At 40.6% G+C, this 23441-nt stretch overlaps 1 protein-coding gene across 4 annotated transcripts in view; it reads right to left on the reverse strand.

Annotated features, from left to right (window-relative positions):
* Window positions 1–1289: 1289 nt before the first annotated feature.
* MCC (MCC regulator of WNT signaling pathway) overlaps window positions 1290–23441 on the reverse strand; it is a 1086108-nt gene continuing 1063956 nt past the window's right edge. For all 4 annotated transcript variants that reach the window (XM_053701549.1, XM_053701547.1, XM_053701550.1 and 1 more), the window contains 2 exons: window positions 14302–14424; window positions 1290–6464 (listed from right to left, as the gene is read on the reverse strand). In XM_053701549.1, coding sequence (XP_053557524.1) covers window positions 6284–6464; window positions 14302–14424 — 304 coding nt within the window. In that variant the 3' untranslated portion in view covers window positions 1290–6283. The remainder of the gene's footprint in view (window positions 6465–14301; window positions 14425–23441) is intronic.

Below are 23441 nucleotides of genomic sequence, written 5' to 3' on the forward strand. Positions count from 1 at the left end.
GTTTTATCTCTTATCTATTTGTTATATCCACTCTATTTCTGAGCATTAGTTGCATAATCAGATATCATCTATCTAATATTTCTTTTGGAATTATATGGCTTGATTTCTTGCATACTTAATAGGCCATTGAGCATATAAGCACTATTACCTTATTGACTCGCACCCTTAAATTATCAAAAAGTTAGGTGAGTATTTTGCACAGTGTCCGTTCGGCGTGTCGCCGCTCACCTTATGCAGCCCTGACCTGAGTCGCTCACTAGGTGCCCTGTTCCGACTTTTCAGCGTGGCTTATTAGAGCTCTTCTCAGCTCTCTGTCTTCTGCGCTGTTATTTCTAATTAATGCTGCTTACTTGTATGCTAGGCAGGGTTCCGATATCAATCACCGCTGTTATGTTGCTCTCCGCTGTGAGTCTCTGGGTGTCTGTCAGGTTCCGTCGGCTCTATAAGCTAGTAGACCTCGTGGTCAAGATGGCGGATCACTCCGCATATTCCTCTGTGCAGCCGTTGCTTTTCGGCACGTTCCGTGTCCCAAGTCTTCACCTTTCTCCTCCAGACAGTTTCACAGTGACTTCATAGGTCTCTACTTTTACTTGTATTCAGCTGCTTGCCTTCTATTAATATATATTGAAGCAGTGGTTAGCGGAGCTCCTCTATTCCGCCACCATCTTTGTTGAGCTCCAGGCTCCGCCCCCGAGATGGGACTGTTTTTAAGGGCTCTTTGAGTTTTGGGAATGTTTGACTCCTCTTTGTGGCCAGGAATGGCATTCTCAGGAGTACTGACCAGAGGACTCCCACCACCTTTATGAAAGAAATGTTGTAGTTTCTGAGTTTTCTTTTTGAGCATTTAAAAAAAAATAAAAAGCACAGCTCATGGAGGCAACTCCTCCCACATGATCTCCTGCTATATGAGTAACATCTGTGCCATATGGAGATAAAATACCTAATAGATGCAGTTAACCCAATGACTGCCAAAGAGAACTTCAGTGTAAATATGTTGCAGCCTCTTTAGTAGCCATGGGGTTAACTACATCTACTAGGTATTTTATCAGCACAGCATGAATATTTCTCAGATAGCAGGAGGTTATGTGGGTGAAGCTACCTCCATGCTGTACCAAGGTAGTGTAACATTAAAAAATATCGATAGGCATGATGAAAAGCAATCTACACTCATATATAACCTACTTCTATACTGGATATATATACATATATACATCATATTTAATATATAATGACACACACAGTGTTCTATCTCTAGAACCTTTACAGAAAAACATCCATAGACACACCACTTATTTCCACATATGAATTATTTATTCTGAATATAAGAACATTTGTAAAATAAACATTATAAATTGCTCTGTATAAATAAATGTGGTTTACTTTTTTTTACATTGTTATATCAAATTAACATACACAACCTTTTGTTAGGAGCTGGGGAAATAAAGAAGGAATCACTTAGACCTGCTGGAGAATTCGACAGTGTTAACGCATTGGAAACAACCCCACACCTCAAAATAAAATCAATATTGATGGTGCAATCCTAGACATGTTTTGTCATTGCAATAATACATTTAGACAAGCTTCTTAAACAGAGAAATTGTTATAAAAATAGCAAATAATTCCATTTTTTGTGGAAAACATAACAAAAAAACAACAACTGTCATGTGAACAATTTTTAAAAGATACTCAAGAGTCTCATGAAGAAAAGAATAACCGGCATAGGCACTGGTTTTAGTAAAAGCCCTTTGCTGTTGGGATACAATACTGCTCTGTTAGCTGTATTCAGTTAGTTGGATTCCTCTTTGGTAACCTGCGATTGATGGCTCACCCATAAAATATAGTCTAAAAGCCACACACTTCCTCAACAGTACTGGGTTCATCATCCAGTGTCTTTGTGCTGCTATATGCAAAGCTTTAGAATTACACAGAAAATGTCACCTAAAACACTGGCTTCATGGTAAACCAATGTGCTTTATCTTCAAGTTACTCCGACATGCAAAGCTAGACAATGCACACAGCAATTTTGTAATACCAGTTATCCTCCCCATGTTGGGATAGATAGCGATAGATAGCAATAGATATAGATAGATGGATAGATAGGTAAGATAGATGGATAGATAGCGATAGGATAAATAAAATAGCTAGATAAGACAGCGATAGATAAGATAGATGATAGATAACAATAGATGATATGTAGCGATAGATAGAATAGATAAATAAGATAGATAGGGAAGATAGATGGATAGATAAATAAGATAGTTAGATAAGACAGCGATAGATAAGATAGAAGAGCAATAGATGATATATGGCGATAGATAGGAAAGATAAGATAGATGGATAGGTAGCAATAGATAAGATAGATGATAGATATCGATAGATAAATAAGATAGATAGATAAGATAGCGATAGATAAGATAGATGAGCAATAGATGATATATGGCGATAGATAGGAAAGATAAGATAGATGGATAGGTAGCAATAGATAAGATAGATGATAGATATCGATAGATAAATAAGATAGATAGATAAGAGAGATGATAGAATATATATCCATAGATAGGATAGATAAGATATAGATGATAGTAATAGATATATCTGTGCAAACACCTCAATAAGCTCTAGCAAAGCAATAAGCCGATCAAAGCTTTTCCAGAGACTACACGTTTGCACTAATCAAAATTCACATTCAAATTTAAGTGGTTTGGAATGAAAAACCTATTTAAAATTAAGCAGATAAAAATAAATAATATTGTGTGTAGAGTATTTTTGCAAAGTTATCTCACAGTTATTTAATTACAACGAAAATAAAAATGTTTTTTTTGTGATAATTCCTTGTGTGCATCTTGCTTGCGTGAGATTTTATTTTCTCTGTGAAAAAAAGTAAATTGAAAACAATGTAAGGTGTCTTCAGCAATAACGCAGATTTTAAGCAAGTTCAATAGCTCCGGTATTTGTGTTCTGTGTAACCAAAAGGTTAATTCACTGCTTAATGTTCTGAGCAATTAAAGAGATTAAACCATTTCAGTATGTGTGTTTTGGGCAGGTTAGGTTCAGGGATTTAATCACAGCAGCATGGAAAAGGCAAACATGGGGTTAAACCACTACTACCTGATATAGGCAATCAGGCGGTTAAATCACTGCTGTCTACTACACCTTTGTTTCTAAATAATATTGCAGCGAAGCAACCATCTATAACACTGACATCAGTAACACACTACACTTTCCAGGAGTGTACTAGACATGTCCCCCCCAAAAAAAAATTGATTATAGGCGCTGAGAATTTTCTGGGTGTGACCATAAAGCATCTCTATTAAATGTGTGCCCATAGGAGGAATTCTGAGTCTTTCTACAACTACTGAAAGGGTGTAATTAGTTCTGGGTTTGCTTAACAATGAATTAAACTGCTGGGCACAACTGCAGTATAATGGTTGCTACTCACCATGGTATTATTTTACCTCTTGTACCTGCAACTCTGTTCAAAGCTGTTTTTTTAGTTTAACCCTTGAAAAGTGCTGGTTAGTGAAGCTCTGCATTATCACACGGTGCGCCACCATTTTGGAATTTAAGTATTCTTGTACCCCGTGACAGAGTTCAGTGGTGGTGTTTTCTTCTTGGCAAGCCGTGCTGTACAAATCAGAGCAGGAATTGCACATCTTTACAACGACTGTAGTTCTCTATATTATACCTGAAGGCATTTTTATATTTGTTATGCAACTTTTAAACTGTGTAAAAAATGTAACTCTTCTGCTGTCTAATGTGTGAGCTAATCCAAAGTGTAAGGTACAACTGTCACAAAGCCAGTAACAATCACTTGTCTGTAAAAGCAACAATACGTGCGTACCAAGATGGGGACGCCCAGTATAAAGATGCAGTGCTTTACCAACTGATTTCTGCAAAGGGTTAAAATAAGAGGACGGCTTTAAAGAGAGCTGCAGGTAAGGAGGAAAAACAATAACGTAGATTAGTAACCATTATATTGTAGTTGTACCCAGCAGTTTAATGTCCCTTTAAAAGGGCAAATTTAACATTTCTTGGGAGGAAAAACAACAAACTCTAATGACAGCCATCTTGCTGTTGTTCACTGATGAGTTACATCTGGCGCACACAGCTAGAAACTTGCCTTTAATCAACTCAATAATTATGTTTTTTCTCAATTTGCAAAAAAAATAATATTTTTTTTGTAAAACTGGTCAATGCTTAGCAGAAAATAGCTGCAAACAAACAGTAATGAGATCCATTGACTGAATCAAGTGTGGCTTCCTTTGCAGTGTTAATTTAATTGTAAAAAAAAATGGATATTCTAGAATAAAAATAGCTTTATCATGAATAAAAAAAAGAGAAAAAGTATGTATGACACATATGTGTTTTTTTTTTGCACAACGTTTTATGACTATTGCGAATAGCCCCAACACCAAACCATGTTAAGGAAACCTGAGTAAGATGCAAGCAGACGGGAAACTTTACAACAGGTTTGTATTGTCCAAGTTGGATGAAGATGGTTATTAAACTAAAATACCTCACTTGCTATGAGAAATACCAGACTATTGCTATCCGACTTGTTAATTGCAGCAGACTCTAACCTGGGAATTTCATTACATTACACCTGTCGAATTGCTGTACATAGGGGATGACAAGTCTCAAGTGTAAAATGGTTAGAAATAAATGTTTGCATTAAAATTGTATGCATATCCTATAAACAAAAATATTGAGATGAGACAAGTATGACCAATACCAAAGAGTTCATTTTAAAGGGACAGTGTGCTGTAAAACTGATTTCCCCTTAATGGGTTTCAGATTATTTGTTATACAAGCTGCAGAGTTTCAAATGTATGGGGAATTGCTCCTTTAGGTTGATTTCTCTATTTGAAATGGAAACTACAACCCCGATCAAATGGGCTGAGCTTCCAGGCTGACTGCACTGTGTAAACATGAGGTAACAAAACAAATCCAATGAGTTGAAGTGCACACTTATGTTGGTCTAACTTGACTGTTTCAAAAACTCTGATAAAGTTGGCTTAATACTAAAAACTGTCAATATTTTCTGGATATATCCAAATAGAAGCAGTGGGGTTTGGTAAACTTCAGCCGACAGTTGGCTTTTCAAGGGCAGACTCCTTGTTCTCTCTTCCCCCGGGCTCTAAGTACAAAGAGAGAGGGTTTACACTGCTTATGCACACACACACTGGATATATACTCTGGTTTCTTTGCATACAAAAGCATTGTTTTTGCCAATCTGATTATGTTGCTGTGTGTTGAACATAATGTAGGGGATACAACAAAAACTGAGCAGAGAGCATTGCCCCTTAACCTTATTGCTAATCCATATAAATAGCAAAGAATGAATACATAATCACATGCCTCTGATAACTGTTTCCTATCTATAAGGCGCTATGGACTTTATACCTCGCAGAACATTAGCAGGACGGACTATACAACCAGGACAAGTGCCTCTTGTATATTGCGTGACACACTGCACAGGAAATACATGTTACATAATACAAAAGGAACCAATTTAAAAATAAAAAGACATAAATATAGCTGGACAACCTCAGCATTTCTTCTCACAGTGTACTAAGAAACAGTTAACCTTTTGTCATCTTGATTTTTAAAAACTGAAGGATTTAAGCACCCATCTGGCTGAACTAAAACGCTGTTAAAATGTATTGGTATAAGTGACTGTAGGTTTAACATCCAGTTTAGCAAATTTTTCTTTTTTTTTTGCTGGTAGTACTCTTGGAACAGCTCCTAAAAGTGTCTAAAATGATGTTTAGAAAAATTGTCCCCAGAGCGCCATGTCTTTCAGAAACAAAATGAAGGTGCATCTTTGCTCTGGGACAATGAAAGTTTCTGATTCAAGCTCCAACGCTGCTTAGTGAGCAACCACATAGGGCTGCAGTCTTCCAGCTCACGATGAGTTGACATTTGGCACAAACTAGTGTCTCACAAATATAAAAGCATTCGATAAGGAGGAAGAAAAGTGTTTATTCACTGTAACTTGTTTCTGCCTCTTTCCCGTGCAAATTTATAGGGTAACATGACTTTGGATTAGGCAACGTCTTTATTCAAAAGGATTTCATGTATCCTATATGTATTGTTACATGAAATAAGTCACATAGTACAGTATATCCAGTCTTGTTGTTGCAGATGGCAGCACCTTTTGGGCATCTGTCTTTGTGACATCCTTGGGTAAAGATATTGTCAGTTTAGCCAGCCCATATATCCGTGCAATATTTAGCTTCCCAAGAGAGTCTGCCTTGGCACAATTGTCTAGTGAGCACCAGGTTCACAGTGACGTCTCATTCGTATGAGGTCTGGAGTTTTCCTCCTCTAGTAAGGCTATTCTTTGTTTTAACATCCGCACTTGTGTCTCATGTCGCTCCACCATGGCCATCATCTGGGACTCCAACTTCTTCAGTTTGTTCTGGTGCTTCTTTTTTGCTTTTTCATACGCTGCAACAAGGTTACTGTAGGAGCACATAAAACAAGGTAATTACTATGGAGCAGTGTTTACAAAGTGATTACTATGGAGCAGTGTATACAAAGTCATTACTATGGAGCAGTGTATACAAGGTCATTGCTATGGAGCAGTGTATACAAAGTCATTACTATGGAGCAGTGTATACAAGATCATTATACTATGGAGAAGTGTATACAAAGTCATTACTATGGAGCAGTGTATACAAGTTCATTGCTATGGAGCAGTGTATACAAAGTCATTACTATGGAGCAGTGTATACAAGCTCATTGCTATGGAGCAGTGTATACAAGGTCTTTACTATGGAGTAGTGTATACAAGTTAATTACTATGGAGCAGTGTATACAAGGTCATTGCTATGGAGCAGTGTATACAAGGTCTTTACTATGGAGCAGTGTATACAAGTTAATTACAATGGAGCAGTGTATACAAGGTCATTACTATGGAGCAGTGTATATAAAGTCATTACTATGGAGCAGTGTATACAAGGTCATTACTATGGAGTAGTGTATATAAAGTCATTACTATGGAGCAGGGTATAAAAAGTCATTACTATGGAGCAGTGTATACAAAGTCATTGCTATGGAGCAGTGTATACAAGGTCATTACTATGGAGCAGTGTATACAAGGTTATTACTATGGAGCAGTGTATACAAGGTTATTACTATGGAGCAGTGTATATAAAGTCATTACTATGGAGCAGTGTATACAAAGTCATTACTATGGAGCAGTGTATATAAAGTCATTACTATGGAGCAGTGTATACAAAGTCATTACTATGGAGCAGTGTATACAAAGTCATTACTATGGAGCAGTGTATATAAAGTCATTACTATGGAGCAGTGTATACAAGGTCATTGCTATGGAGCAGTGTATATAAAGTCATTACTACGGAGCAGTGTATATAAAGTCATTACTATGGAGCAGTGTATACAAGGTCATTACTATGGAGCAGTGTATACAAGGTCATTACTATGGAGCAGTGTATACAAGGTCATTACTAAAGAGCAGTGTATACAAGGTCATTACTATGGAGCAGTGTATACAAGGTCATTACTATGGAGCAGTGTATACAAGGTCATTACTATGGAGCAGTGTATATAAAGTCATTACTATGGAGCAGTTTATACAAAGTCATTACTATGGAGCAGTGAATACAAAGTCATTACTATGGAGCAGTTTATACAAAGTCATTACTATGGAGCAGTGTATACAAGGTCATTACTAAGGAGCAGTGTATACAAGGTTATTACTATGGAGCAGTGTATATAAAGTCATTACTATGGAGCAGTGTATACAAAATAATTACTATGGAGCAGTGTATACAAGTCATTACTATGGAGCAGTGTATATAAAGTCATTACTATGGAGCAGTGTATACAAAGTCATTACTATGGAGCAGTGTATACAAAGTCATTACTATGGAGCAGTGTATACAAAGTAATTACTATGGAGCAGTGTATATAAAGTCATCACTATGGAGCAGTGTATATAAAGTCATTACTATGGAGCAGTGTATACAAAGTCATTACTATGGAGCAGTGTATACAAAGTCATTACTATGGAGCAGTGTATATAAAGTCATTACCATGGAGCAGTGTATACAAAGTCATTACTATGGAGCAGTGTATATAAAGTCATTACCATGGAGCAGTGTATACAAAGTCATTACTATGGAGCAGTGTATATAAAGTCATTACCATGGAGCAGTGTATACAAAGTCATTACTATGGAGCAGTGTATATAAAGTCATTACTATGAAGCAGTGTATACAAGGTCATTGCTATGGAGCAGTGTATATAAAGTCATTACTACGGAGCAGTGTATATAAAGTCATTACTATGGAGCAGTGTACACAAGGTCATTACTATGGAGCAGTGTATACAAGGTCGTTACTATGGAGCAGTGTATACAAGGTCATTACTAAGGAGCAGTGTATACAAGGTTATTACTATGGAGCAGTGTATATAAAGTCATTACTATGGAGCAGTGTATACAAGGTCATTACTATGGAGCAGTGTATATAAAGTCATTACTATGGAGCAGTGTATACAAAGTCATTACTATGGAGCAGTGTATACAAAGTCATTACTATGGAGCAGTGTATACAAAGTAATTACTATGGAGCAGTGTATACAAAGTAATTACTATGGAGCAGTGTATATAAAGTCATTACTATGGAGCAGTGTATACAAGGTTATTACTATGGAGCAGTGTATATAAAGTCATTACTATGGAGCAGTGTATACAAAGTAATTACTATGGAGCAGTGTATATAAAGTCATCACTATGGAGCAGTGTATATAAAGTCATTACTATGGAGCAGTGTATACAAAGTCATTACTATGGAGCAGTGTATACAAAGTCATTACTATGGAGCAGTGTATACAAAGTCATTACTATGGAGCAGTGTATACAAGGTCATTACTATGGAGCAGTGTATATAAAGTTATTATAAATCCACAGGTTGTGGTGTAAATTTAAATAAAGATAATAAGGAGAATTTATTTTCTGGTGTTTATAACACGCACAAAGCTTTAAGTACAAAATATAGAAATATTATTAAATATGTTGATATAGTTTGCAAAACAAATATTGAAATAAATTAAAAAACAGGAAGTACTTATTTGTGTATAAATTATCAATCACTGGCTGGTAAAGACAAATCCCAAAGTTTTACTAGTAGACACTGACACATCCATAATAAAAAAACACAATTGAAATACTATGATAAATTCAACAGAAAAAAAATGAATTATGTTATTTGTGTTAAATGGTGGCTATAGAAATACTTGTGCAATGAGATATTAGATCTGCATACCAGACTATCTGCAGTCTATAAATATACAGCTCACACTTAAAGGAACAGTCTACACCGGAATGTTTATTGTTTTAAAAGATAAATAATCCCTTTATTACCCATTTCCCAGTTTTGTATAACCAACACAGTTATAATAATACACTTTTTACCTCTGTGATTACCTTGTATCTAAGCCTCTGTAAACTGCCCCTTATTTCAGTTCTTTTGACAGACTTGCATTTTAGCCAATCAGTGCTAGCTCCCAGGTAACTCCATGTGCATGACACACATGAACTAACACCCTCTAGTGGTGAAAAACTGTCAAAATGCATTCTGAAAAGAGGTGGCCTTCATTGTCTAAGAAATTAGCATATGAACCTCCTAAGTTTACCTGTCAACTAAAAATACCAAGAGAACAAAGCAAAATTGGTGATACAAGTAAATTGGATATTTTTTTAAATTACATGCCCTATCTGATTCATGAAAGTTTATTTTGGACTAGACTGTCCATTTAAACCACAAGGAACATTTGTTTGACTGCTGCCAATTGTTCTATATCTTATGTTTTTAACAATGAAAAAGCTGCAAAAAGAGGTGTAATAAACAGATAAATAAATAGAACATCTAGACAATGTTATATAAAGCAATGAGTAAGCAACTCACAGGTGCATCATTCATTCTTATATAAGTACAATAATTCAGTTACATTTAGTAATTCTGACAAAAGGATCGTTAAAATACTATCGCCTAGATTTAGAGTTTTGTCGGTAAAGACCCGGGTAGCTAACGCTGCTTTTATTCCCAGCGCACCCTTAAGACAACGCTGATATTTAGAGTTGTCTGAGTGGCTGCGTTAGCCTCAGAAAAGGGAGCGTTGAGCATAATTTACCTTCCCTTCAACTCTCAATACCAGCGTTGCTTACGGTAGCGGTAAGGTGGAAAAACGTGCTCGTGCACGATATCCCCATAGGAAACAATGGGGCTGAGCTGGCTAGAAAAAAACCTAACACCTGCAAAAAAGTAGCGTTCAGCTCCTAACGCAGCCCAATTGTTTCCTATGGGGAAACACTCTCTAAGTCTGCACCTAACACCCTAACATGAACCCCGAGTCTAAACACCCCTAACACCCCCCTAACTTAAATATAATTTTAATAAAAGGAAATAATATTCCTATAATTAAATAAATTATTCCTATTTAAAACTAAATACTTACCTATAAAATAAACCCTAATATAGCTACAATATAACTAATAATTACATTGTAGCTATTTTAGGATTTATATTTATTTTACAGGCAACTTTGTATTTATTTTAACTAGGTACAATAGCTATTAAATAGTTAATAACTATTTAATATCTACCTAATTAAAATAAGTACAAAATTACCTGTAAAATAAATCCTAACCTAAGTTACAAATATACCTAACACTACACTATCATTAAATTAATTAAATAAATTAACTACAATTAGCTAAACTAAAATACAATTAAATAAACTAATTTATAATAGAAAAAAAACAAAACACTAAATTACAATCAGCCAATAGAATGCAAGCTCAATACGAATGGCTGATTGCATCAGCCAATCGGATTGAACTTCAATCTGATTGGCTGATTGCATCAGCTAATCAGATTTTTCCTACCTTAATTCCGATTGGCTGATAGAATCCTATCAGCCAATCGGAATTGAAGGGACGCCATCTTGGATGACGTCCCTTAAAGGAACCGTCATTCGTCGGTTGAAGAGGATGGCTCCGCGTCGGCTCCTTTGAAGATGGCTCGGCTCCGCTCCGGATGGATGAAGATTGAAGACGCGGCCTGGATGAAGACTTCTACCGGATGAAGGACCTCTTCTGCGCACCTTGGATGAAGAATTCGGCTCGGCTGGGTGAAGACGACTCAAGGTAGGATGATCTTCAGGGGGTTAGCGATAGGTTTTTTTAAGGGGGATTTGGGTGGGTTAGAGTAGGGGTATGTGGGTGGTGGTTTGTTATGTTGGGGGGTATTGTATTTTTATTTTCAGGTAAAAGAGCTGATTACTTTGGGGCAATGCCCTGCAAAAAGCCCTTTTAAAGGGCTGGTAAAAGAGCTGATTACTTTTGTAATTTAGAATAGGGTAGGGCATTTTTTTATTTTGGGGGGATTTTTTATTTTATTAGGGGGCTTAGATTAGGTGTAATTAGTTTAAACTTCTTGTAATTTTTTTTAATTTTTGTATTATAGATTAGTTTATTTAATTGTATTTTAGTTTAGATAATTGTAGGTAATTTATTTAATTAATTTATTGATAGTGTAGTGTTAGGTGTAATTGTAACTTAGGTTAGGATTTATTTTACAGGTAATTTTGTACTTATTTTAACTAGGTAGCTATTAAATAGTTAATAACTATTTAATAGCTATTGTACCTAGTTAAAATAAATACAAAGTTGTCTGTAAAAGAAATACAAATCCTAAAATAGCTACAATGTAACTATTAGTTATAGTGTAGCTATATTAGGGTTTATTTGATAGGTAAGTATTTAGTTTTAAACAGGAATAATTTATTTCATTATAGGAATATTATTTTGTTTAATTAAAATTATATTTAAGTTAGGGGGGTGTTAGGTTTAGGGGTTAATAACTTTATTATAGTAGCGGCGATGTTGCGGGCGGGAGATTAGGGGTAAATAATTGTAGGTAGGTGGAGGCGATGTTAGGGAGGGCAGATTAGGGGTTAATAAAAATGTATTATAGTGTTTGCGAGGTGGGAGTGTGGCGGTTTAGGGGTTAATACATTTATTATAGTGGTGGCGAGGTCCGGTCGGCAGATTAGGGGTTAATAAGTGTAGTTAGGTAGCGGCGACGTTGGGGGGGGCAGATTAGGGGGTAATAAATATAATATAGGTGTCGTCGATGTTAGGGGCAGCAGATTAGGGGTTCATAGCTATAATGTAGGTGGCGGTGGTGTCCGGTCGGCAGATTAGGGGTTAAAAATGTTTATTAGAGGGTTGGCAATGTGGGGGGCCTCGGTTTAGGGGTACATAGGTAGTTTATGGGTGTTAATGTACTTTATAGCACAGTAGCAGTGATGTGCAGTCACTAGAGGCAGGTGAGGCAGTGCTTCACCTCTCATATGGGCAAAAATATATATATTTTTTATTGGCTTTAAAAAAAAAATTTTAATTTTTTTCCCCCAGCATTTTTTTTTCTCACAGCTATATGTTGTGCAATGAAGAGGCACAATCAGGTCTGCCCACCATTACACAACATGCTGCGCCATCTACTGGATGCAAGTGGTTAAGATCATTGCATGGCCCATTAACTGCTTATTTGAGGCAGTCCTATTTGGGCTGAACCAATCCAGTGAGAGGCATTAGTAAGTGGAACATAGGGTTGGGGCTGGATGTTAAATCATATAAAACAAAACAAAAACGCAAAAAAACAACTTTCATATATTTTGTTGCTGTCCTGTGAACCTGCTAGCTTTGCTAAAGTGAAAAAGAGAGTTCTGTTCTTCCCCTCTAAGTGCAGTGGAATGTGCCACTGTCACTTCCTGAATCCTTACAGAGCAGGAAAAGAGGCACAGAGAGCAGTGTTTCATCCACATCTTGTTAAAGTAAGATTTTACTGAAAGATTCTGTTATTGAAAATGATAATTTAATGAATGTGGTTTAGTGTTTGTTTACTCTTTTATAGCAGGGTCGTTTTTGTATTTTGTTTACTCAAACTTTACACCCACTAACTTAGCAGCTTGCCTCTGTACTTCACACTAAATTATAGACTAATTTTCTGAACTCTCTGTAGCTCTGCTGTTTTATTACTTTAAAATGCAGTGGTCCCCCCCCCCTTGTGTGTGTGTGTGTGTGTGTGTCTCTCTCTCTATCTATCCATCTCTCTCCTTATGTGTTGTTCTCCCCCATGGTCTCTTTCTCTCTCTGTCTCTCTTCCTCCCCCTCTGACTCTCATCCCTTATGTAATGAAAGAATCTATAAGCATAATTTGCAGCATTAAAGTAAAAAGTATGTTTTAAACATATTTTAATGGGCATGGATTTCTAGATCTCATAATCAGAGCAAGCATTGTGTTATCTGGCAAGAGTTTCTGTTACAATCCTTTTAGACTAAAATCAGATGTTTACTAAGTTGACCAGTTTTCCAAGACACCATTTAAAGGGACATGAAACCCATATGAAACCCATATGCAAATTTAAATAACTTTCCAATTTACATCTAATATCTAATTTTCTTTATTCTTTTGATGTCCTTTGTTGAAAATCATATCTAAATATGCTCAGTAGCTGCTGATTGGTGGCTGCACATAGATACCTCATGTGATTGGCTCACCCATGTGCATTGCTATTTCTTCAACAAAGGATATCTAAAGAATGAAGGCGTATCCTAGCCACTGCCTCACCATCCTCTGACGTCACTGCACGTCACTGCACAGTAGTTAGGAGCTTTATATTCCGGCGTTAGCCCATAAAGCTCTTAACTACTGACTTTTTTTGGCGGTAGGAGTCTATCTTGTCAGTAGAGGGTCTACCGATCAGTTCTTCCAAGAATCCAAATACCAGCGTTAGGCAAATCCCATAGAAAAGATAGGATACGCAATTGACGTATGGGGATTTGCGGTAGCCTGGAGTCGCGGAAAGGAAGTGAGCGGTAGACCCTTTCCTGCCTGACTCTAAATACCAGCGGGCGGTAAAAAGCAGCGTTAGGAACACTTAACGCTGCTTTTGACGGCTAACGCCAAACTCTAAATCTACCCGTATAGTTCTCGAGACACATGCATATCTAGGTGTGCGCTCATTAAAAGGAGCTATGTTTTTGTTCTTAATTTTACACAATCTGAATCCTGAACTTTTTTTTAACTTCCATTCATAAGCATTAGCACATCTAAGAATTAGATTATTACAAATTTGAGTATGTTATGGACAAAGGTGAAAAACTAAAAAGTAACAGACTGATATATGTTTGGATTCTCTGTAAATCTTTACATTTGTTGTTCAACTTTGAAACCCCCCCCCAAAAAAAAACAGACGACTTACCTGTTAGCTCTCTTCAAATCATTAACAAACTCCGCAGACTGCTGGTGTCGGACCTCACTGCTCTTGGTGAGTCTTTCTAAGGCACTCACTAACTCCTGAGCTCGAGACTTCAGCTTCTTCTCTCTGTAACGCACAAGCATGGTGTAGTGAGTGGTTTACAATATTATATAATGATGTTTAGTATATTTATACACATACACCTTTATAGTCACTCATTAATATCCTGATAAATGGCTTGAAATTGGTAAAAACTAGGGTGAAATTAGCTGTAAACATCTTGTTTCTAGCATGTCTGAGCATTATGCTGAATGTACCCTAGTGTAGCTATGCTATGGGAACAAATGAGAATAGAAAAACTCCATAGAGGATACAGATATATATTACAATTAGGATCAACTTGTTTTTAAGTCCTGGTAAGACTTTAGTGTTTGTACTTGATGGTAAACAATTGTTTGCACATTCCCAGCTCTCTTATTTGCAGGGTGCAGAATTTGTTTTTTTGACCTCTAGAGATGTGCTGAGAGCCCAGGACCTATATAATGAGTTGCGCTGAGAGCCCGGGACCTATATGCTGGGCAGCACTGAGAGCCTGAGACCTATATGCTGAGTAGCACTGAGAGCCCTGGACCTAAATGCTGAGCAGCACTGAGAGCCCTGGACCTAAATGCTGAGCAGCACTGAGAGCCCTGGACCTAAATGCTGAGCAGCACTGAGAGCCCTGGACCTAAATGCTGAGCAGCACTGAGAGCCCTGGACCTAAATGCTGAGCAGCACTGAGAGCCGGGACCTATATGCTCAGTAGCACTGAAAGCCGGGACCTATATGCTGAGTAGCACTGAGAGCCTGGGACCTATATGCTGAGTAGCACTGAGAGCATGGGACCTATATGCTGAGTAGCACTGAGAGCCTGGGACCTATATGCTGAGTAGCACTGAGAGCCTGGGACCTATATGCTGAGCAGCACTGAGAGCCCAGGGCCTATATGCTGAGCAGCACTGAGAGCCGGGACCGACCTATATGCTGAGCAGCACTGAGAGCCCGGGACCGACCTATATGCTGAGCAGCACTGAGAGCCCGGGGCCTATATGCTGAGCAGCACTGAGAGCCTGGTACCTATATGCTGAGCAGCACTGAGAGCCCGGGACCTATATGCTGAGCAGAACTGAGAGCCCGGGACCTATATGCTGAGCAGTAGTGAGAGTCTGGGACCTATATGCTGAGAAGTACTGAGAGTCTGGGACCTATATGCTGAGCAGCACTGAGAGCCCGGGACCTATATGCTGAGCAGCACTGAGAGCCTGGGACCTATATGCTGAGTAGCGCTGAGAGCCTGGGACCTATATTCTGAGCAGCGCTGAGAGCCCGGGACCTATATACTGAGCAGCACTGAGAGTCTGGGACCTATATGCTGAGCAGCACTGAGAGCCTGGGACCTATATGCTGAGCAGCACTGAGAGCCTGGGACCTATATGCTGAGCAGCACTGAGAGCCTGGGACTTAAATGCTGAGCAGCACTGAGAGCCTGTGACCTATATGCTGAGTAGCACTGAGAGCCTGGGACCTATATGCTGAGCAGCACTGAGAGCCCGAGACCTATATGCTGAGCAGCACTGAGAGCCCGGGACCTATATGCTGAGCAGTACTGACAGTCTGGGACCTATATGCTGAGCAGTACTGAGATTCTGGGACCTATATGCTGAGCAGCACTGAGAGCCTGGGACCTATATGCTGAGCAGCACTGAGAGCCTGGGACTTATATGCTGAGCAGCACTGAGAGCCTGGGACCTATATGCTGAGCAGTACTGAGAGTCTGGGACCTATATGCTGAGCAGTACTGAGATTCTGGGACCTATATGCTGAGCAGCACTGAGAGCCTGGGACCTATATGCTGAGCAGCACTGAGAGCCTGGGACCTATATGCTGAGCAGTACTGAGAGTCTGGGACCTATATGCTGAGCAGCACTGAGAGCCAGGGACCTATATGCTGAGCAGCACTGAGAGCCTGGGACCTATATGCTGAGCAGCACTGAGAGCCCGGGACCTATATGCTGAGCAGCACTGAGAGCCTGGGACCTATATGCTGAGCAGTACTGAGATTCTGGGACCTATATGCTGTGCAGCACTGAGAGCCTGGGACCTATATGCTGAGCAGCACTGAGAGCCTGGGACCTATATGCTGAGCAGCACTGAGAGCCTGGGACCTATATGCTGAGCAGTACTGAGAGTCTGGTACATATATGCTGAGAAGTACTGAGATTCTGGGACCTATATGCTGAGCAGCACTGAGAGCCTGGGACCTATATGCTGAGCAGCACTGAGAGCCTGGGAACTATATGCTGAGCAGTACTGAGAGTCTGGGACCTATATGCTGAGCAGTACTGAGAGTCTGGGACCTATATGCTGAGCAGTACTGAGAGCCTGGGACCTATATGCTGAGCATCACTGAGAGCCTGGGACCTATATGCTGAGCAGCAGTGAGAGCCTGGGACCTATATGCTGAGCAGCACTGAGAGCCTGGGACCTATATGCTGAGCAGTACTGAGATTCTGGGACCTATATGCTGAGCAGCACTGAGAGCCTGGGACCTATATCCTGAGCAGCACTGAGAGCCTGGGACCTATATGCTGAGCAGCACTGAGAGCCTGGGACCTATATGCTAAGCAGTACTGAGAGTCTGGGACCTATATATGCTGAGCAGCACTGAGAGTCTGGGACTTATATGCTGAGCAGCACTGAGAGCCTGGGACCTATATGCTGAGCAGCACTGAGAGTCTGGGACTTATATGCTGAGCAGCACTGAGAGCCTGGGACCTATATGCTGAGCAGCACTGAGAGTCTGGGACCTATATGCTGAGCAGTACTGAGAGTCTGGGACCTATATGCTGATCAGCACTGAGAGCCTGGGACCTATATGCTGAGCAGTACTGAGATTCTGGGACCTATATGCTGAGCAGCACTGAGAACCTGGGACCTATATGCTGAGCAGCACTGAGAGCCTGGGACCTATATGCTGAGCAGTACTGAGAGTCTGGGACCTATATGCTGAGAAGTACTGAGAGTCTGGGACCTATATGCTGAGCAGCACTGAGAGCCCGGGACCTATATGCTGAGCAGCACTGAGAGCCTGGGACCTATATGCTGAGTAGCGCTGAGAGCCTGGGACCTATATTCTGAGCAGCGCTGAGAGCCCGGGACCTATATACTGAGCAGCACTGAGAGTCTGGGACCTATATGCTGAGCAGCACTGAGAGCCTGGGACCTATATGCTGAGCAGCACTGAGAGCCTGGGACCTATATGCTGAGCAGCACTGAGAGCCTGGGACTTATATGCTGAGCAGCACTGAGAGCCTGTGACCTATATGCTGAGTAGCACTGAGAGCCTGGGACCTATATGCTGAGCAGCACTGAGAGCCCGGGACCTATATGCTGAGCAGCACTGAGAGCCCGGGACCTATATGCTGAGCAGTACTGACAGTCTGGGACCTATATGCTGAGCAGCACTGAGAGCCTGGGATCTATATGCTGAGCAGCACTGAGAACCTGGGACCTATATGCTGAGCAGCACTGAGAGCCTGGGACCTATATGCTGAGCAGCACTGAGAGCCTGGGACCTATATGCTGAGCAGCACTGAGAGCCTGGGACCTATATGCTGAGCAGTACTGAGATTCTGGGACCTATATGCTGAGCAGCACTGAGAGCCTGGGACCTATATGCTGAGCAGCACTGAGAGCCTGGGACTTATATGCTGAGCAGCACTGAGAGCCTGGGACCTATATGCTGAGCAGTACTGAGAGTCTGGGACCTATATGCTGAGCAGTACTGAGATTCTGGGACCTATATGCTGAGCAGCACTGAGAGCCTGGGACCTATATGCTGAGCAGCACTGAGAGCCTGGGACCTATATGCTGAGCAGTACTGACAGTCTGGTACCTATATACTGAGCAGTACTGAGAGTCTGGGACCTATATGCTGAGCATCACTGAGAGCCAGGGACCTATATGCTGAGCAGCACTGAGAGCCCGGGACCTATATGCTGAGCAGCACTGAGAGCCTGGGACCTATATGCTGAGCAGCACTGAGAGCCTGGGACCTATATGCTGAGCAGCACTGAGAGCCTGGGACCTATATGCTGAGCATCACTGAGATTCTGGGACCTATATGCTGTGCAGCACTGAGAGCCTGGGACCTATATGCTGAGCAGCACTGAGAGCCTGGGACCTATATGCTGAGCAGCACTGAGAGCCTGGGACCTATATGCTGAGCAGTACTGAGAGTCTGGTACATATATGCTGAGAAGTACTGAGATTCTGGGACCTATATGCTGAGCAGCACTGAGAGCCTGGGACCTATATGCTGAGCAGCACTGAGAGCCTGGGAACTATATGCTGAGCAGTACTGAGAGTCTGGGACCTATATGCTGAGCAGTACTGAGAGTCTGGGACCTATATGCTGAGCATCACTGAGAGCCTGGGACCTATATGCTGAGCATCACTGAGAGCCTGGGACCTATATGCTGAGCAGCACTGAGAGCCTGGGACCTATATACTGAGCAGTACTGAGATTCTGGGACCTATATGCTGAGCAGCACTGAGAGCCTGGGACCTATATCCTGAGCAGCACTGAGAGCCTGGGACCTATATGCTGAGCAGCACTGAGAGCCTGGGACCTATATGCTGAGCAGTACTGAGAGTCTGGGACCTATATATGCTGAGCAGCACTGAGAGTCTGAGACCTATATGCTGAGCAGTACTGAGAGTCTGGGACCTATATGCTGAGCAGCACTGAGAGCCTGGGACCTATATGCTGAGCAGCACTGAGAGCCTGGGACCTATATGCTGAGCAGTACTGAGAGTCTGGGACCTATATGCTGAGCAGCACTGAGAGTCTGGGACCTATATGCTGAGCAGTACTGAGAGTCTGGGACCTATATGCTGAGCAGTACTGAGAGTCTGGGACCTATATGCTGAGCAGTACTGAGAGTCTGGGACCTATATGCTGAGCAGTACTGAGAGTCTGGGACCTATATGCTGAGCAGTACTGAGAGTCTGGGACCTATATGCTGAGCAGCACTGAGAGTCTGGGACCTATATGCTGAGCAGTACTGAGAGTCTGGGACCTATATGCTGAGCAGTACTGAGAGTCTGGGACCTATATGCTGAGCAGCACTGAGAGCCTGAGACCTATATGCTGAGCAGCACTGAGAGCCTGGGACCTATATGCTGAGCAACACTGAGAGCCTGGGACCTATATGCTGAGCAGCACTGAGACCCTGGGACCTATATGCTGAGCAGCACTGAGAGCCTGGGACCTATATGCTGAGCAGCACTGAGAGCCTGGGACCTATATGCTGAGCAGCACTGAGAGTCTGGGACCTATATGCTGAGCAGCACTGAGAGCCTGGGACCTATATGCTGAGCAGCACTGAGAGCCTGGGACCTATATGCTGAGCAGCACTGAGAGTCTGGGACCTATATGCTGAGCAGCACTGAGAGTCTGGGACCTATATGCTGAGCAGCACTGAGAGTCTGGGACCTATATGCTGAGCAGCACTGAGAGTCTGGGACCTATATGCTGAGCAGTACTGAGAGCCTGGGACCTATATGCTGAGCAGCACTGAGAGCCTGAGACCTATATGCTGAGCAGCACTGAGAGCCTGGGACTTATATGCTGAGCAGCACTGAGAGCCTGGGACCTATATGCTGAGCAGCACTGAGAGTCTGGGACCTATATGCTGAGCAGTACTGAGAGTCTGGGACCTATATGCTGATCAGCACTGAGAGCCTGGGACCTATATGCTGAGAAGTACTGAGATTCTGGGACCTATATGCTGAGCAGCACTGAGAACCTGGGACCTATATGCTGAGCAGCACTGAGAGCCTGGGACCTATATGCTGAGCAGTACTGAGAGTCTGGGACCTATATGCTGAGCAGTACTGAGAGCCTGGGACCTATATGCTGAGCAGTACTGAGAGTCTGGGACCTATATGCTGAGCAGTACTGAGAGTCTGGGACCTATATGCTGAGCAGCACTGAGAGCCTGGGACCTATATGCTGAGCAGTACTGAGAGCTTGGGACCTATATGCTGAGCAGCACTGAGAGCCTGGGACCTATATGCTGAGCAGTACTGAGAGCCTGGGACCTATATGCTGAGCAGCACTGAATTAATAAGCTGCACTAGCACTGGTCGCCACACAGATCATACGTAACACAAACATCATATAGTCGCAGTCTGTTACTAACAAAAAAATAAATCTAGTTTTTTAAAAAATACTATTAATACTTATAGCAATGTACACCGAGATGTAATTAATGCATAATAATATTTTTACAGCTCTTCCTGGCTGTTTGTTTCTCAATAAAGCCTCAGATTGCACAATCCTAATACAGAAATAGCTTTGACTGTTATCTTTTTAACTGATTAAACTATACTTATTTTGTAACTTACAGTTTAATAACATTTGTTAATATGCTAGAAATATTGGTGATCACAATCGTGCCGGTTCCTAGGGCAAATAAGATAGAATAGCTCTGTCAGCACCACATTAGCCTGCATTATAATAGATATATGCAGTTTTCCTTTCCAGCCAGTAGATGTCAGTGTTTCCTTGCTAGCCGGAAAGATACGATGATGATGTTTGGTTTTATTCATTGGTATAAGCCAGGGGACAGAGAGATCTAAACTCTCTAGAAATAAAAACATTTAAGAACAGGTATCACATTTAATTTTTTACTCACTAGAAAACTTCTGTGCATATTTTTAAACACCTTGTACGGTCGCATAAAAGTATTAGGGGATCTGTGACTGAAATAGCACTTTGAAATTTTGCGATGAGTTACAAATAAATGATAATAATAGACTGAAGCAAAATCCCTATTTATTTAATAAACTTTCTAATTTACTTCTATCAATTTTTCTTAGTTTTCCTGGTATCCTTTGGTAAAGAGTAATCCTAGGTGAGCATCTGGCAGCACTGTTTGCAACAATGTTTATAGCAATTTTATAGCTGTAAACACAACTGCCATAGAAATCTAAAGACATGTGCATGCTCAAGACCTAGATTTAATCTTTAACAAAGGATACAAAAAGAACAAAGCACAATTGTTAATATAAGTCAATTGGAACGTTCTGAATGTTAAAATTTGGCTTCTCTGTCCCTCTCTCAGACTGTGAACCCCAGACAAGCCTGGGTGCAAAGCATGGGGGGAAATGACAAAACAAAATTATTAACACAACACATAGAAAGTCTGGCATTCTCTTGCAAGCACAGAGCTGTACAGCTGTCTGTGGGTGCTGGTGAGCGCACCCAGGGACAGACCTATCCTATGGGCAGGGCGAATGGGGCACCTGCCAAGTTCCCTGCGCTTTGGGGGGCTCCGCACATTCAGGGGTGAGGGTATGAGAAGGTGCAATGTATATCCTGTACTTAGTTTATGAAGAAGTGTTTATATATACACACCTCTCTTAAAATATGAGTGTTAAATGAATTAATTATGCTCTATAGAGTAGTACTGGTTAATTACAATAAATTAAGTCTAATTATTCCCTCCTTACCAGGTGATCCAGTAGACAAGCCACTGCTGAGCTTTTCCTCGTTTAGTTTAGCACAATGCCCTTAGCTTTGGTTCTGATATTTATATAAATAGTGGGTAAAATATCTTACCTATGTTTTTTGATCACTGAGAATCAACTCATCGTGATTTACCTATGTAAAAGCATTTTGGTATAAGCGATCCTACAATAAATAATAATCACAGAGGGACTCTTCAGCTGTGAATAAAAATAAAAGTGAGAATGGAAAAAAAAAAGAAGACCACAAATGTTTTGAAGACAAAAAAAGTCTGGGTGAAAATCCGTTTCCATATCACAAACACCTTGATGCTTCACACTGGCTACAATCAGTGAATCGGAACATAAGCTGCAGGCATGAGCAAGCAAAACACTGTAATTTTCAATTCAATTTGAAGACAATGTATTCAGCGGCTGCAGGAGTGATTTAAATTGCCTTCCTTCAAGAAACCAGATGCAACAATATAAAAACATAACAGCAAGAAATTCACCATCTTTTGTCTCAAATGGCAAAAAGCAGATGTTGAGATCTAAATATGTGGAAACATCTACTGTAAAAAAATAAACACAACCTATTGGCATCTGCACAGCTAAACAAATAAAAAGGTGTGCAGTGATTGTCAGATGCTGTGGAATTTATTGCCAAGAGGGTAAAGCACAATTCCAGCATCGTCAGTGCAGGCTACGGCTTCAGTTATGATTCTGTAATAATTATCAAGTAACGTGGAAGTTTTGGATCAAGATAAAGAGACACAAAACACTAAACTAAATTCAGGAAATAACATCAATAAGAAACAACAGCTGTGTACAACGTAACAATGTGAGGTTTGTGATGTCAGACGTCCCATGGGAATTGAAAAGCCCACGATTTTTTGATTTTAAAAAAAGGGTTATTGACGTATTGGTCTCACAGAGAATGTTCCATTAGTAGATTGTGATACCTTTTAATGGACCAATAAAAATCAAGTTTTTTTTTATTCCTTTCAAGACCTCACAAGGTCTCTTCTACATATGTAGATCTAAAAAACCTTGATTTTGTTGGTCCATTAAAACTGAGTTCTTCAAACTTTGTTCCCTAACACCCAGTACAATGATACCACTTACCTTTGTGACCCTATTTTTATAGGAGTATATGTCTGAAGTAATATACACAAGATAGCTGCAATTATTGGCAAAGTGACTAAAATGTGTGCATACTTTATTCCTGATAACAAACACCCCCCCCTCATACAATACACACCACACACACACTTTCATACAACACCCACAACACTCTCATGCAACAAACACACCACACACTCTCATACAACACACCACACTCTCATACAACACACCAAACACTCTCATACAATACACCACACATTCTCATACAACACACCACACACTCTCATACAACACACCACACACTCTCATACAACACACACACACACACTCATTCAACACACACACACACACACACACACACATTCAACACACACACTCTCTCATTCAACACACACACTCTCTCATTCAACACACACACACTCTCATACAATGCACACACACACTCTCATACAACACACACACACTCT

The sequence above is a fragment of the Bombina bombina genome, chromosome 2 (genome assembly GCF_027579735.1).
Source record: "Bombina bombina isolate aBomBom1 chromosome 2, aBomBom1.pri, whole genome shotgun sequence".
NCBI lineage: Eukaryota > Metazoa > Chordata > Amphibia > Anura > Bombinatoridae > Bombina > Bombina bombina.